The sequence below is a fragment of the Hylaeus volcanicus genome, chromosome 7 (assembly GCF_026283585.1).
Source record: "Hylaeus volcanicus isolate JK05 chromosome 7, UHH_iyHylVolc1.0_haploid, whole genome shotgun sequence".
NCBI lineage: Eukaryota > Metazoa > Arthropoda > Insecta > Hymenoptera > Colletidae > Hylaeus > Hylaeus volcanicus.
Window position 1 is genome coordinate 14,616,679 of NC_071982.1, and position 12,497 is coordinate 14,629,175.

At 42.4% G+C, this 12,497-nt stretch overlaps 1 protein-coding gene across 2 annotated transcripts in view; it reads right to left on the reverse strand.

The window, feature by feature from the left end:
- LOC128879648 (synaptogenesis protein syg-2-like) overlaps nucleotides 1-12,497 on the reverse strand; it is a 138,240-nt gene that overhangs the window by 44,720 nt on the left and 81,023 nt on the right. For both annotated transcript variants that reach the window (XM_054128981.1, XM_054128982.1), the window contains exons 2-4: nucleotides 8,863-8,992; nucleotides 2,764-2,975; nucleotides 1,816-2,133 (exon numbers count right to left, since the gene is read on the reverse strand). In XM_054128981.1, the coding sequence (XP_053984956.1) occupies nucleotides 1,816-2,133; nucleotides 2,764-2,975; nucleotides 8,863-8,992 (660 nt within the window). The remainder of the gene's footprint in view (nucleotides 1-1,815; nucleotides 2,134-2,763; nucleotides 2,976-8,862; nucleotides 8,993-12,497) is intronic.

The following is a 12,497-nucleotide window of genomic DNA, read 5'->3' on the forward strand; positions in this document are numbered from 1 at the left end:
TTTTTTTGAAAGATATTAAAAGTGTGAAAGAGTTAAAGTTAGCCATTCTAATCGATTTCTAACGGTGTCGTAAGTTTGACGCGTAGGAATTCTATCGCGTCGTGGGAACACGAACGCATAAAGTCCTCGCCGCCAGCCGAGAGCATACTTGCGTCTCGAACCGTTGAAACCAAACTGTCTGTCACGAGTCATGCGTATAAGCGTCACTTAGACCGTGACCTGTGCGTTACTCCCGCGTAAGAGCAACTGGTTTCTGCATAATTTTATTGCGAAATTCCTGATGGGAGCCGGAGATCACAAGTAACGTTCTGTGCCGCGTTAATGCTTTCTACTCGACGTCACGGATGTCACGATTCAAACTACTTACAGCTTCGGATGTATGCAAATGTCGTGTTTGGTATTTGTACGGTTTTAACGCGATAGCGGTTTCTGACAATGAACTGTTGGTAATATAACATACTGTTTAATAAAGTAATAGAATAGGAATAATTAGACTTCGTGTTTCTCTTTTCCACAACGCGCGTATATTCCATGAGCCGATTTTCTTATAATTTTTCCTCTCGGAGTCTATCGATCTTTTCCTCGCATACAAACTATCCTTCCTCCCAAGCACGCAACATTTCCCTGTAAGATTAAACAGCTCTCTAATTTAGAATAAAGATAACCAAGGCTGTACACTAAATTGGACGACGACAACACACTCAAAGCTCCGTTCATTAAACCAACATCCTGGCCTGGCCAAGAAATCTTACGGCGAAACGCTTTAGAAAAGTTACGCATCTTTCATAGGCTCTCGCCTTATCCTACACCGTATATACCCCTGCATGGATAAGAGACCAATTACTCGAGAACAGGTTAAATCTAAATTCTATTTTCTAATCGTATTTGTATTGTTTCCTGGCGTGTTTCGCCGAGATAATGAAATGAATATTTCAATGGCCCTCATCGCTCCCTTTCTTAAACCATTAACTGCGGCACGATTAAATCGCCGGCACCGTACCCCTCGACTATCCTCATAGAAATCTTCAATTTTAAATTGCGCTAGGAAGAATGGGACAATTATCGAGAATTACTGCAAGTAGGTCGCTTCAAGTTTCCCCCGGATGTACAGAACTACAAGCTGCGATGGGATTAAGGAAATGACGTCATTTCGAAACGCGGTGATAAAGGAAAAGGGAGCAGAAATTGGGAAGAAGGAGGCGGAAAAGTCTTCGGGGACAGAGAAAATACGTCCAGGATAAAGGTCTATTTACATACATCCGTAACGTGTCAGTAACGTCACGAAGAATATTTAAAATCACCGACACCGATGGAACATTACGGAACTGAACGGATACGGAACTGACGCGTTAAGGATATGTACAAATAGACCTTAATGCGTGCTGTCTTCGTTTCTCGGAATACGTGTAACTGCCGTCATACTTCGTTCGTGAATCAAGTGGTTCGGAATTATAGAGTTATTTATCGATCAATGCAATTATTATTCGTTTCGCCTCTGTTTATTCGATTTTGATGAAATAGATGTGCAGTGGAATTTGTTGATACATATATACTAGGTTGGTGAATACGAAATGTCGTTTTTCCAGTGTATCGATCCATTTTAATCTACTCTGTCATCCATTGATTGTAATCATATCGAAAAGGAATATATAGCTAAAACTATTTGGAAGTCGACCTCGTCTTAATTCGCAAATTCTATTTTCTGAGGCCACCGAAATCCTACTTCGCACAACAACGTATCTTACCCTTCGATCCAGAGTGCGGTGCGTAAAATGTTCATCGAATACTTATGAAAAATGAAAGAAATCTACTCACGATTTACTTTGAGGATGACTACCCTGATCTGCGGCGTCACTAGGTTAGTGTTGCTGGCTTCACAGATTAACCGTGCCTGGTGGTGTTGGCGACCAATGTTCGGGTAGGACAACGGGTTAACCGTCACACGCGACTCAGCATCGTAGCGATAGGACTCGTCTATCACGGTGTTCTCGAGGTACCACGTCAGCTTCGGGAGCGGCCTGCCACCTCGTACCTCGCAAATCAGGTTCACGTCACTTCCCTCGTTGTAGGATTCCTCTATATCTGAGGTGTTCCTCGTCGTCCTGTCCCGTATCACCGGCTCCGAAGGGGGCACTGTGCGAACAGCGTGCATGATTGAATCAGCGGAAATGTGGATTGATTATTTGTCTGCTGGATGAGAATGGGTGATCTATGCACGCGTTGCGTGACGTTGTGATTTACGCGTGAAAGATTGATTAGAGCCAATTGAATCCCGCCCAATGATTTACCATTCGCTGAATACTCTTTTGTCGGCGGCGCCGATTACACGCGAATAGGGGATGGAGGTTGTTATAACTAGAAAATGGCGTGTACTCGTTGCTAATTCAAAGCAGGGAATTGTTGGGGATACGGTTACGTTTTCGCAAATATTTAAATATTGAATGATTGCATAAGTTCGCGCCCGATTGTCATAGACGTTGCTATGACAACTCCATTGTTTTCGTTAGGTTTGGTTTATTGAATACGTAATAGTATCACGTGCAAAATGATATTGTAGACAAAATCGCGACTACATAATTAACTAATAAAATCATATTCCTTGAAATTTAACACATTGAACTTCATTTTTAAATCAGCCACGAACTTACGCAATCATTCAATACGATACCTACAAATGATATTTTGTACTCTCCAGAAATAGTTCGTTAATAGTTATTGTTTTAAGTGAATTTTTGTGTTTTTTATTTATTTATCGTCGCATACCTATAACAGTCAGATTCATTTTCTGCTTTCTCGTCGGCGAGTTCTTGAAGTCCACTCGACACCGATAGATCCCTTCGTCATCGGTCTTCAATCGATCGATGCTGAGGTGAGCGGGATTCGACGCCGTGATAAAAAAAGCTCTTGGTCCCAATGCCGTCGGCGACGACCAAAGGTGAGCGTTGCTGAATTGTCGACGACCCCGGACATCGAAGCTGAAACCATCGGTTAGATCTTCTTGTAGCAACGCCGAGTTAAGTTTTCAAAATAAAGAGGAAAGATAAATTTGTTTAATCGGACATGAATAATTAGGAAAATGACAAATTTAAAGAGAGCTATAGAAACTGATCAATAGAAGATGATAATACAAAACATATGCGAAAATGTCAATGCTTAAAGTCGTCGAGTATCATAAACTTCCTTGAATTTCTGTTTCGACAAATTTAAATTTATATTTCACACGAACAAATAAAATTCAATGAACATAATTATACGGATGTTTGCATCAGATAATATTTTCATTTAATACGCAGAGATGACGATGACGATGGCACTGTCATTCGCTGTTATCCAAAAACTTCTAGAATGTAATTTGTGAGAAAGCTTAGATTGCTTTAGGACGGGAGGGATGTCTGTGTCTCGGTGAATCTCCATTTACGATTTCTTCGCGAGAACATTTCAGCGGAGTACGGGTTAATACCAAAATCCTACGGAAGTGAGGCACGAATTTTCATGAAACCAGCACTTGTAATCTCGAAGATCCGAGAGACGAAGTAGACAACGCCCCTCCAGGACATCCCGCTATGTAGACTTTAGTAGTCGGTGTTACGTGCAAACTTGAGAACATGCTTAAGCTCGGTACGCCTGACACCTCTTCAACAACTCAACGATTCTCCCTTCAATCTTCGTAAGAACCCCGGAACCGTTTTTAGAGTTAATGTTTCTTGCCGGTCTTCGAGATTGCGTAAATATATCCTCTATTTTTACTTTAAAATGATGTTTAAATATCCACTTTTTCAGACATGTATCATGATATTTCCCGTCACTAATATTGTCCAATACAAGCATTACATTTTAATAATATTTTTATATTCAATAAAACTAAATAAATGCTGTTGCGGCCATTATAATTTTCTTAAATGTATACTTTGTTTCTTATGTGTGAAAACGTACGCGAAGGAAACTTCAACTAAATATGCCATATTTTTATTCAAACATAAACGGGCCATCTAACTCAAGTCTGATCGTGAGTTTAGTCTATTGTAACTTGTAGAGATCTCGAGGGACCTCGGAACCCAAGAGATCCCAGGACCTAGCTTTCCTAAACACTAGAAATCCGAAGATTCCAGGGATTCCAGGATCTATGGATCCGAAGACTTCAGAAATTTCAGAACGTAAAGATTTAAACATCTAGAGATCTAAAGATCAATCGATCTTAAAACCGTTGACACTTCGAAACCTAAAGACTCCAAAATCCAAAGATCCCAGGACCATACTAGAGAATGTCTTCGCAATTCCCAAAAATTTGTACATTATTCCCTATCTGCGATCTATTCTTGAGACTCACCTCCTCCTATTTGCTTGTACCTGTCCCGGGACACCGCGTACCCCTAAAGCGCCGTCGCTTCTTTTATGAATGCTCGCATAATCTAAGGGGTTTGATCACTACGCAGAATTCAGGTGAGCGCGTTCCGGGGCGTTCGGAGGTCGGCCGGCGATGGATCCTCGCAGGAAGAAGCGTGGCTGACGTGTAATCCGACAGGATGGAAGGGCAGGAGCGTATACCGAGTCACCTGGGGAGCTATCCTCCGTGCGTGATTGCATATTAAGCATCCGGAGCGAAGAGGGAACGAGAAGACTTCGCGACGAGAACGAGATGGATGTCTTGCGGAGATAGAAAGAGGATGAGAGTGAAACCTGGCGGGCTGGCGATGGGATGAAAGAAGAGGGAACCATGGAAGACCGAGCATGGGAGCCGACGGTTCCTCACGAGCGACTAAAAGTTAAATTGCGTTCCACGACTGCACGAGAGTTCGGATTTCCGCTCGTGACTGAGTATTCCCAAAGCTATCCCACTCTGCCGTCTGCTTCCGCGGCATTGACGTTGAAATACGATTTAATTCTTCCACTTCGCACTTCCAGTAGACGAGGAAAGCGCTTCCGTGACGTGCCCCTGCCGTCCGGACGTCCGTATGGCTGCCTAGCTCCAGGCTGGTAGCCCTTTGGGCCCCGCCACACAACCGTACCCTGGCTTCCGTACACACCCATACGTTTCACCGCCCTTCAGAAAAGCACGAGCTTTCCGTCAGCTAAAACGATTCATGGTATAACGCGTTCATTCGACCGGCTTTCAACGAACGATAACCCCAGCAAAACGATTCCAGGGTATCGGTCTTCCAGCCCTGGCTACGGTTCGCCGACCGTGTCTTCGGATCGATCGCTCGGCTCTACGGTATCACCGGCTCGATTCACGGAGATTTCCCAAAAAAGAATCGTAGACGGGGATCTTCCTATAGCCGGGGGATGCATGGAAATCAAGGCCGTACCACGTGCCTTAGTTTCTTGCTGGGAACAGCTGAGACCAGGTCAATGTTCACGTATTGTCGCGGTGTTAATGGCGAAGCTGGTGGGAACGATGCGAAAAGTAGTCTTTCGTGAATTTTATGCCGAAGCAGCGACATCGTTTTGTAGGGATTTTGGGTTAGGACGGGCCAAAAAGTCTGTCACGTGTTGGGATGCATTAACTACAGAAAATATTTTACACGCAATTCCAAACCCTTGGAAAAGTCAATTTTCAACGGTCACGCAGGAATCGTTCGATCCGATTTTTTCGGGAATTTCTTGTCAATTCTTGCTCGATCGCAATCACCCTTTTATTTCTTTGTTCCCGGCTGCGCGGGACGAGAGGCTATCAACCCTTTCACGAGGGCGACACTCCGACGGCGCTCCGTATAATGCACGCGATTTAAATAGAAGAGCGGGCGAGCGGAATTGGACAGATTCAATTCTGCGAAACGATGTCCCTTAAGAGCAATCGAGGATGCTATTTAGAGATCACGCAAATATTACAGAAAATTTCATAAAAGGTCGAGGGCAGGTAAACCGAGGGTAAACGCAGATGAGAACGAAGTAGCAGGAAACGAAAACGCGGGGACGGATGCGAGGGACCGAAGGAGACGAGTCCGTAATCAACGGAATTGAATGAATGTGGACCGGTTAGAGTGAAACGTTCAAGTGGCCGAATAAATCGTCGTAATGAGATTACAAATCATATTAAGTGGAAGTACAGTTGTAGGGTCGAAGGTCTGGGAGTACAGGGTGGCTTTGAAGAGGTACCTGTAGTTGTCAGCCAAAATTGAAGAATTATTTTTTAGGATTTAAGTACATACCTTAATCAAAAACAAAGAGTAATGTTTTGAAAACATATTTTCTTTTCTATTATTCGTAAATCTATTCGTGAAAAAATTCTCTTTAAATAATATCGTTATATTAATAAATTTAATACATGTGTTATAGAATGAGTCTGTTATTACAATTGAATTAATATAATTTACACTTTATTTTGGGTATTTTCGTTTATTTTTATTCTATAATTTTGTGAGAACCTATTATACATATTATATAAAATTATATATACCTTACATAAGAAGGTTATCAATGAAATAATAATATTTGAAGAGAATAATTTACGTGTGTACTTATGAAATTTCTAAAAAAAATATAGTCTTGAATTTTGTGTAACTTAACTTACGAAAGAGTTTGAAAACACAATATTATAATTCGTTCGAGTTTCATGATGTACACAGAGGACAATTTACGTACGACGGTTACGGTCTTATCTTTTGTTCGCGTTTGCTCGAGGGCAGAGCCGCGCTTCGCCGCGTTGGATTAAAAAAAAAGTTGTTCCCGTTTATCAGCCATAACAGTGCTCAGTGATAGTAACGAGTACCGTCCCTTCTCCAGAGTATACGTTTTCATTGTGTCCCATTAATTTCAAGGATCTGAAACTCGTGTTGCCTCGGCGCGAGCGGCAGGATGGAACAGGTACATTTTTATAGCGATCGTAAAGCAGCATGGAAGTGTAGAATGTTTTGAAATATCGCGGATGTTTCTTTAACAGAGTACATAATGTATAAACATCCGCGATATGCATAAACAAATAATTCCCAAGGAAAGGAATGTTAAATATCGATGTCTTTCAGCATTTCCGGAACCTCCCGTGGGAATGCCGCGTACGTCCCTTTTTATCATCGCATTATCATTCGACCGTAAGAACATCCTGGCAGGAAATTGTCGCGAACTCAAAGAGATGAAGCAATAAATGATATTCACGAGCATGCACGCGCGATCCCGCTGTACCCGTTTCCTTAACTGTCTGGCTCGCGTATGATAAGCGAGCCACTACGTCTCCTAATAAATATTTTACTGCTAGACCCGGAAGTGGGCCGTAGCGCTCGTCAAGGAGGCGCGCAGGAGGCGTTTGTCCGCCTTTAAATTTAAAGTTTCCCCTCTCGCGGCGAGGATTAAACTGACTTTGCAACAAGAGACGACCCATTCCTCGGCCACCCAATTCGCTCTGTCTCCAGGGATGGATCTGCCACGAAACTAACGAAGCTTCATCTTCGGGAACCTGCAGACCAGGGACCGGAAGAAATAAGGTATTCTTGAATGTTCGTGTTCTTGAGAAATGGCAAGGTTCGTAGAAATGGACTTTTAATTTTATTTCAGGTTTAGTATACAGAAACTCGATGTTAACTACACATGTGCTGGGGGTGAAAATAGCTCCATATAAACACTTTGGAGAGAATTATCTCTTATAGAAAGTAAAATATGAGATATAAACTTTCAGGTTTTGTTACAAGCGAATTTTGTAAAAATTATGTTACGTGTAACTACGCAAATGCTTGCATATTTTATGTAATTTCACAAAATTAAAACGATACGTCGACTACTTCGAAACTATCATATTTTTAAATTTTTTTTCAAAGAAAAAACAAAAAACAAAACACAAACATAATTTGTCTGTCACGAAACTTTTACAAGAAACGAAGTGCCACTTAGAAATTATTAGGTGAAGGCCCCGCTAAGAATAGATCCGCCACTGTGTCGTCCTCTGTAAAAGGGAAGAAAGCAGAGCCACGGTCTCGGGACGATGCATCGCCACCTCCGCACATATCTCACACTTTATTACGTTTCTTAAATATGACCAGACGGGCACCGACGTCGTCGACCGCCCACACACCCCCGCGGAGGCCCCTGGCGCCGCGACGCGCTTCTTCTCGAATCGGTGGACACGAGGGGTTGCGGGGGCGGGAGCACCATTCTATATGCAAAATTTCACGGGCCGCGGAAGCGAAACGGCGAGTCGGGAAGCAAATGAAGTTCACCGCGGAAAATAACGTGTGGAATTTTCTGGACCCACCCTCCCCCTAGTACACGCCCCCTCTCTCTCCCCCGCCCGTTAGTCGTTCCCCTTTTTATTTCTTCCGAGTAATTTATATTCCGGGATTATCGGGTTTCAAGGGAATTTTAGATGGTGGTCGGGGCCCAGCACGATGGTCTTTGTAATCGGGTTGGTTTTTAAGGGTTTCTGGTGAATTCGGGGGACGTGGAGGACTCGGGATTATACCAGATTCCGAGGAGAGGATGGGGGAGGATTTATTTATTACCCGCTTCGTTTGGGATACGTACATTTGCTTCCAATCGGGCATTTTTCTGGAGCCTCGGTGTTTAGGGATGTAAAATGGTGGCTAACTACTTAGTCCCTTCTAATTTGGAGTACATTTCGATGTACACGAACTTTGGTATTATCTTTTCGGTACGAGGTAGTTGTTGTCGTGTAAAAGAAAATGTCGCCAGATCTGTATTGTAAAATGGATCGTTTTAAGGATACATTTAAAAATTGAACATTTCGAGAGTACATTTTAAAACTGGTCGTTATTGGAGTACACCTTAAAATTCTTCGTTATAAAAATACTTTTTAAAAATGATTAATTTTGATTTAATTCTTTTTTTCTTCATTTTGTTTAATTTATGAATTATTCAGGACTTTCTCACTTACACATCTCCGGAAAAATATAATCATAGTACTTAACGACTTACCTGTAAATTGGTTCTCCACTTCCTTCCTTGTACCAAAGGACCATGCTGACCTCGTCGTTGTAGGGGGAATTAATGTCGCAAGGAAGCTGAACTTTCATGTCTACCACTCCACTGACAGAGACGATTGGAACTGGAAAATAAAATACATCAAATGTTTATAATTCTTCACACAAATAATAAATGCATCCTGAACTATCAAGTACGACTCATAATTATGAATCATTAACAATTACATAATTGTTTGTCGATTAAACTCCCCCATTACGATCTTTTCCCAACGTAAAGACTACTTTAATAGAATGATCCGAAGACAAGAACGATAAACAGAAAAAGGAAAAATAAATAAGCAATAATTATCGAAGACTGCATTTTCTCACAGAGTGAAACTCTGATAAAATAAAAACCACAGCTAGTAAATCGAAAAACCGCTAGCGTTCGCCATCTCCGGTTCAAGATATCACGTTTCTTTAGAGGCTATAGAATCTGGAGCTACTTTACAACAAAAGTAACTTCCTCAAAGCCGCGTAGACCTCTTGCGTGAAACCAGCAAACCGCTAGTCGCGAAGCGAATTAAATCATCGCGTACAGGTACGTGCGAGCAGCTATAATTAACCCGATTCATTCAAGACGAAATAGTTTCGTACGCTTAACTGGAATCTCGTCATAGATACTGGGAAGATGCTCGGCAGGGTCCAGGACGACAGCCTTTGAAATTAGATCTTATTACACGAAAATTAAGCACCGGTGTACACGCTGACGGTTAAGGTCGTGGCTTTCCATCCAACCTTAAGGTACACGCCACCCAGTCGTCTTGTTGGTTGACGATGTAGACGGTGGCTAACGGTGGTTTGATGCCCTCCCAACTCCATCTACCCTATTAGATTTACATGTAGATGAAGTTATCACGTTTTAACGAGCTACGCCGCCGACGCACACACCGCCAAGCACCTCTTATCTTCCCGTGGCTGACATGTTTGTCGTCGTAATTAGACGAAATCAACGATCTTCCTTGTTCCAGGATGTTCGAGGACCGATCGCTCCCTAGGATCTCGTCAATCACCGCCCTTGTTAGGCGCCTGTTCCCCGACCGATCGCAACAGCTCCACGGATTTCCATCTTGGGTCGCAAACGACGGATAATTTCTATGTTAGTTCCGCTAGTTCCAAGTGTGCACTTGGAAACGGAACGTCGTGGAAGGCGGATGAGTATCAGGAGATGAATTGTTGGAAAGTTCGTTCGGAAGTCTCGATGAATAGTATCCGATCGATGAAATCTCTGCGGCGCGTTCTCCAAGTTGTCGGAATCGTAAGCTACGTTTTCGAATATAACTTTGGCTGCTTTTGGAGGACGAGGGAATTATTTGCATCAATTACACTCGTAGATTTGTTTAAGGGGAACATCCTATTTTTGATTACGAAAGGTTGGTGCCTTTTTACATTTTCTTAATGTTTTATATTTTAGAAGCACATTAAATGTTAAGCATGTCAAGGTGTGGTATGTTTTGAGCATCTCTTTAGAATTTATTTTCTAATAGAAATTGTAACATTGAACGTATGTTGAATACATTTTTAAATCGATTACTTTTCAATTCACTTCCCTGTTTATTATTTCACGACCGCTTACGCCAACAGCGCGACTAACTGGTCGAAAACTTATTTAGTTCCTTAGCTGTGACGTTTCTCGAGCCAGGAAGAGAATGCACCCCTAGGCAACGTTCGCAGTGACAAGCGCCACGGTTGCCCAGTGCGGAACAATTTCATTTATCACAAGAAAAATTACGGTTAAACTCCGCAAGCGGGCGTATCATGCATTTTCCCGAGATCGAGAGGAAGGCAAAGCCGCGCAGGGGTACGCCTGCAACCAGGCAGAAGATCAGGGGAAACGCTGGAAAATGGAAGGCACCGAGGGTGAGTCGCTTCTTCTTTGTCGTCCCCGTCGTTACACCACTTGCGCGAAGCGACAGCAGAGTGTATTAGCGTGGAAACCGTCCTGGGGTTCGGACGAACCGCCATCCCCGTTGCTGTGTTTCCTGCAGTACCTGCTCGCTGGAGTATTTTAAGTTCCACCGCTCCATTAATATTTCTGCCAGTATTAAATGATTTATATGATATGCACCAACTCGTTAATAGCCCGGACTTTTCCCTAGATAATGGTATTCGAATCATTTCCTCCGCTTACACCTGTCGACTCGATTGAAGGAACTAGCATTCTTATAGCTTACAAATGTCTACTAAATTTTATTATTTTATGCGTACATTTTAGAATTTGAGACTCTTGGGAAACATTTTGAAATTTAATGCCGTAAGAATAATTTAAAAAATGGGATATTTTATGAATGAAAAATAAATTGAGCGAAAAGTAAATTAAATGTAAGTATATATATTTAACCAGCGTAACTATTACCAAATAGCAATATTCTTTGAACGTGAATGATTTCCTCCAAATGATCACTCCTCTTTAACGTTTCTCAGAAGTAGCTGATTCCTGATACCCATTTCATAAACTACGTTCGATGAGTACTAACAACCTCATTATGCAGTTTATTGGATTTCGTTCGAGGAAATTGTATCTCCATCTTATAAGACTCCTGCGCTTGTGTGTGTCTCGTGAGTTTGAATAAAATTCCAGTAATTGGAGCTAACTGGATCGCAACCCTTGAATCGAGTATCAGATATCGGGGAACTAAAGTTTCGTGACTGAGGATGGACTAATCTTGTTACTTTCAGGACGCGGTAGTTAAACGTGAATATTTTGCTATTAACCAGCAATATAGTTATACACCTCTTTAATTATATCCATTTCATAGTACTACGTAGTACTTTTTGAACCGTGAAACGGGTAGGAAAATAAGAGTTTACGTGCCCGATAAAAAAAGAAAATAAGCGCAGACTCCCGCGCACGGTCGAGCGAAGACGATCACCTTCGAGATTCGAGACCCTCCCGCGCATTCGAGGAAACGGGAAGATTACTTATTTACCGGTCTGCCAGCTCGGCACGACGAAAGAGGGGAAAAAAGAACGTGGCCGCGTTACGTTTGATGTTGCCACGAATTGGCTAGTTAAGGAGAGCGGCCGTTGATGGATTCGTTTTCCCCGTAGAAAGGTTATTTATGAACCCTGCGGAGTCGCGGAATCGATCCGTACCGAGAACGACGTGGGCGTTCAGAATTCTTCAGCAACGTGAACAAATTACGATGCACGCTACACATCCGCTCATCCGAGAAACGAGACAGCCAGCACCGTTTCTCGGGTAAGTTGGAATTAGTTTCCTATCGGCCGGTGGTAATTGACCTCCTATTAGCTAATGACGACGAGACTTATTCTCTCTAACCAGAGGAATCGACGGATCGATCGGTTCGTTAGGGTCGAAGAAGATTCGAGGGAGCGACTGGACATCTTTTCCGAGAACTTTCGGTGGAAATTAAATATAAGAAAGCTTTGTTCGTTTTGTTCGACAATGGATTCCTGGATGCGTTCCTTTTAGGATTTCCCTTTCTTTCGTTACAGGGAAAATTCAATTTGTTTGCTAAATTCACCTACTAAATACAGGGTGTTCCAGCCTAAGTGATATGGACCTCTGACTCCAAAACTATCGGCCGAATGCAAAATTTCAAACACGGAAATTGGATCAACTTT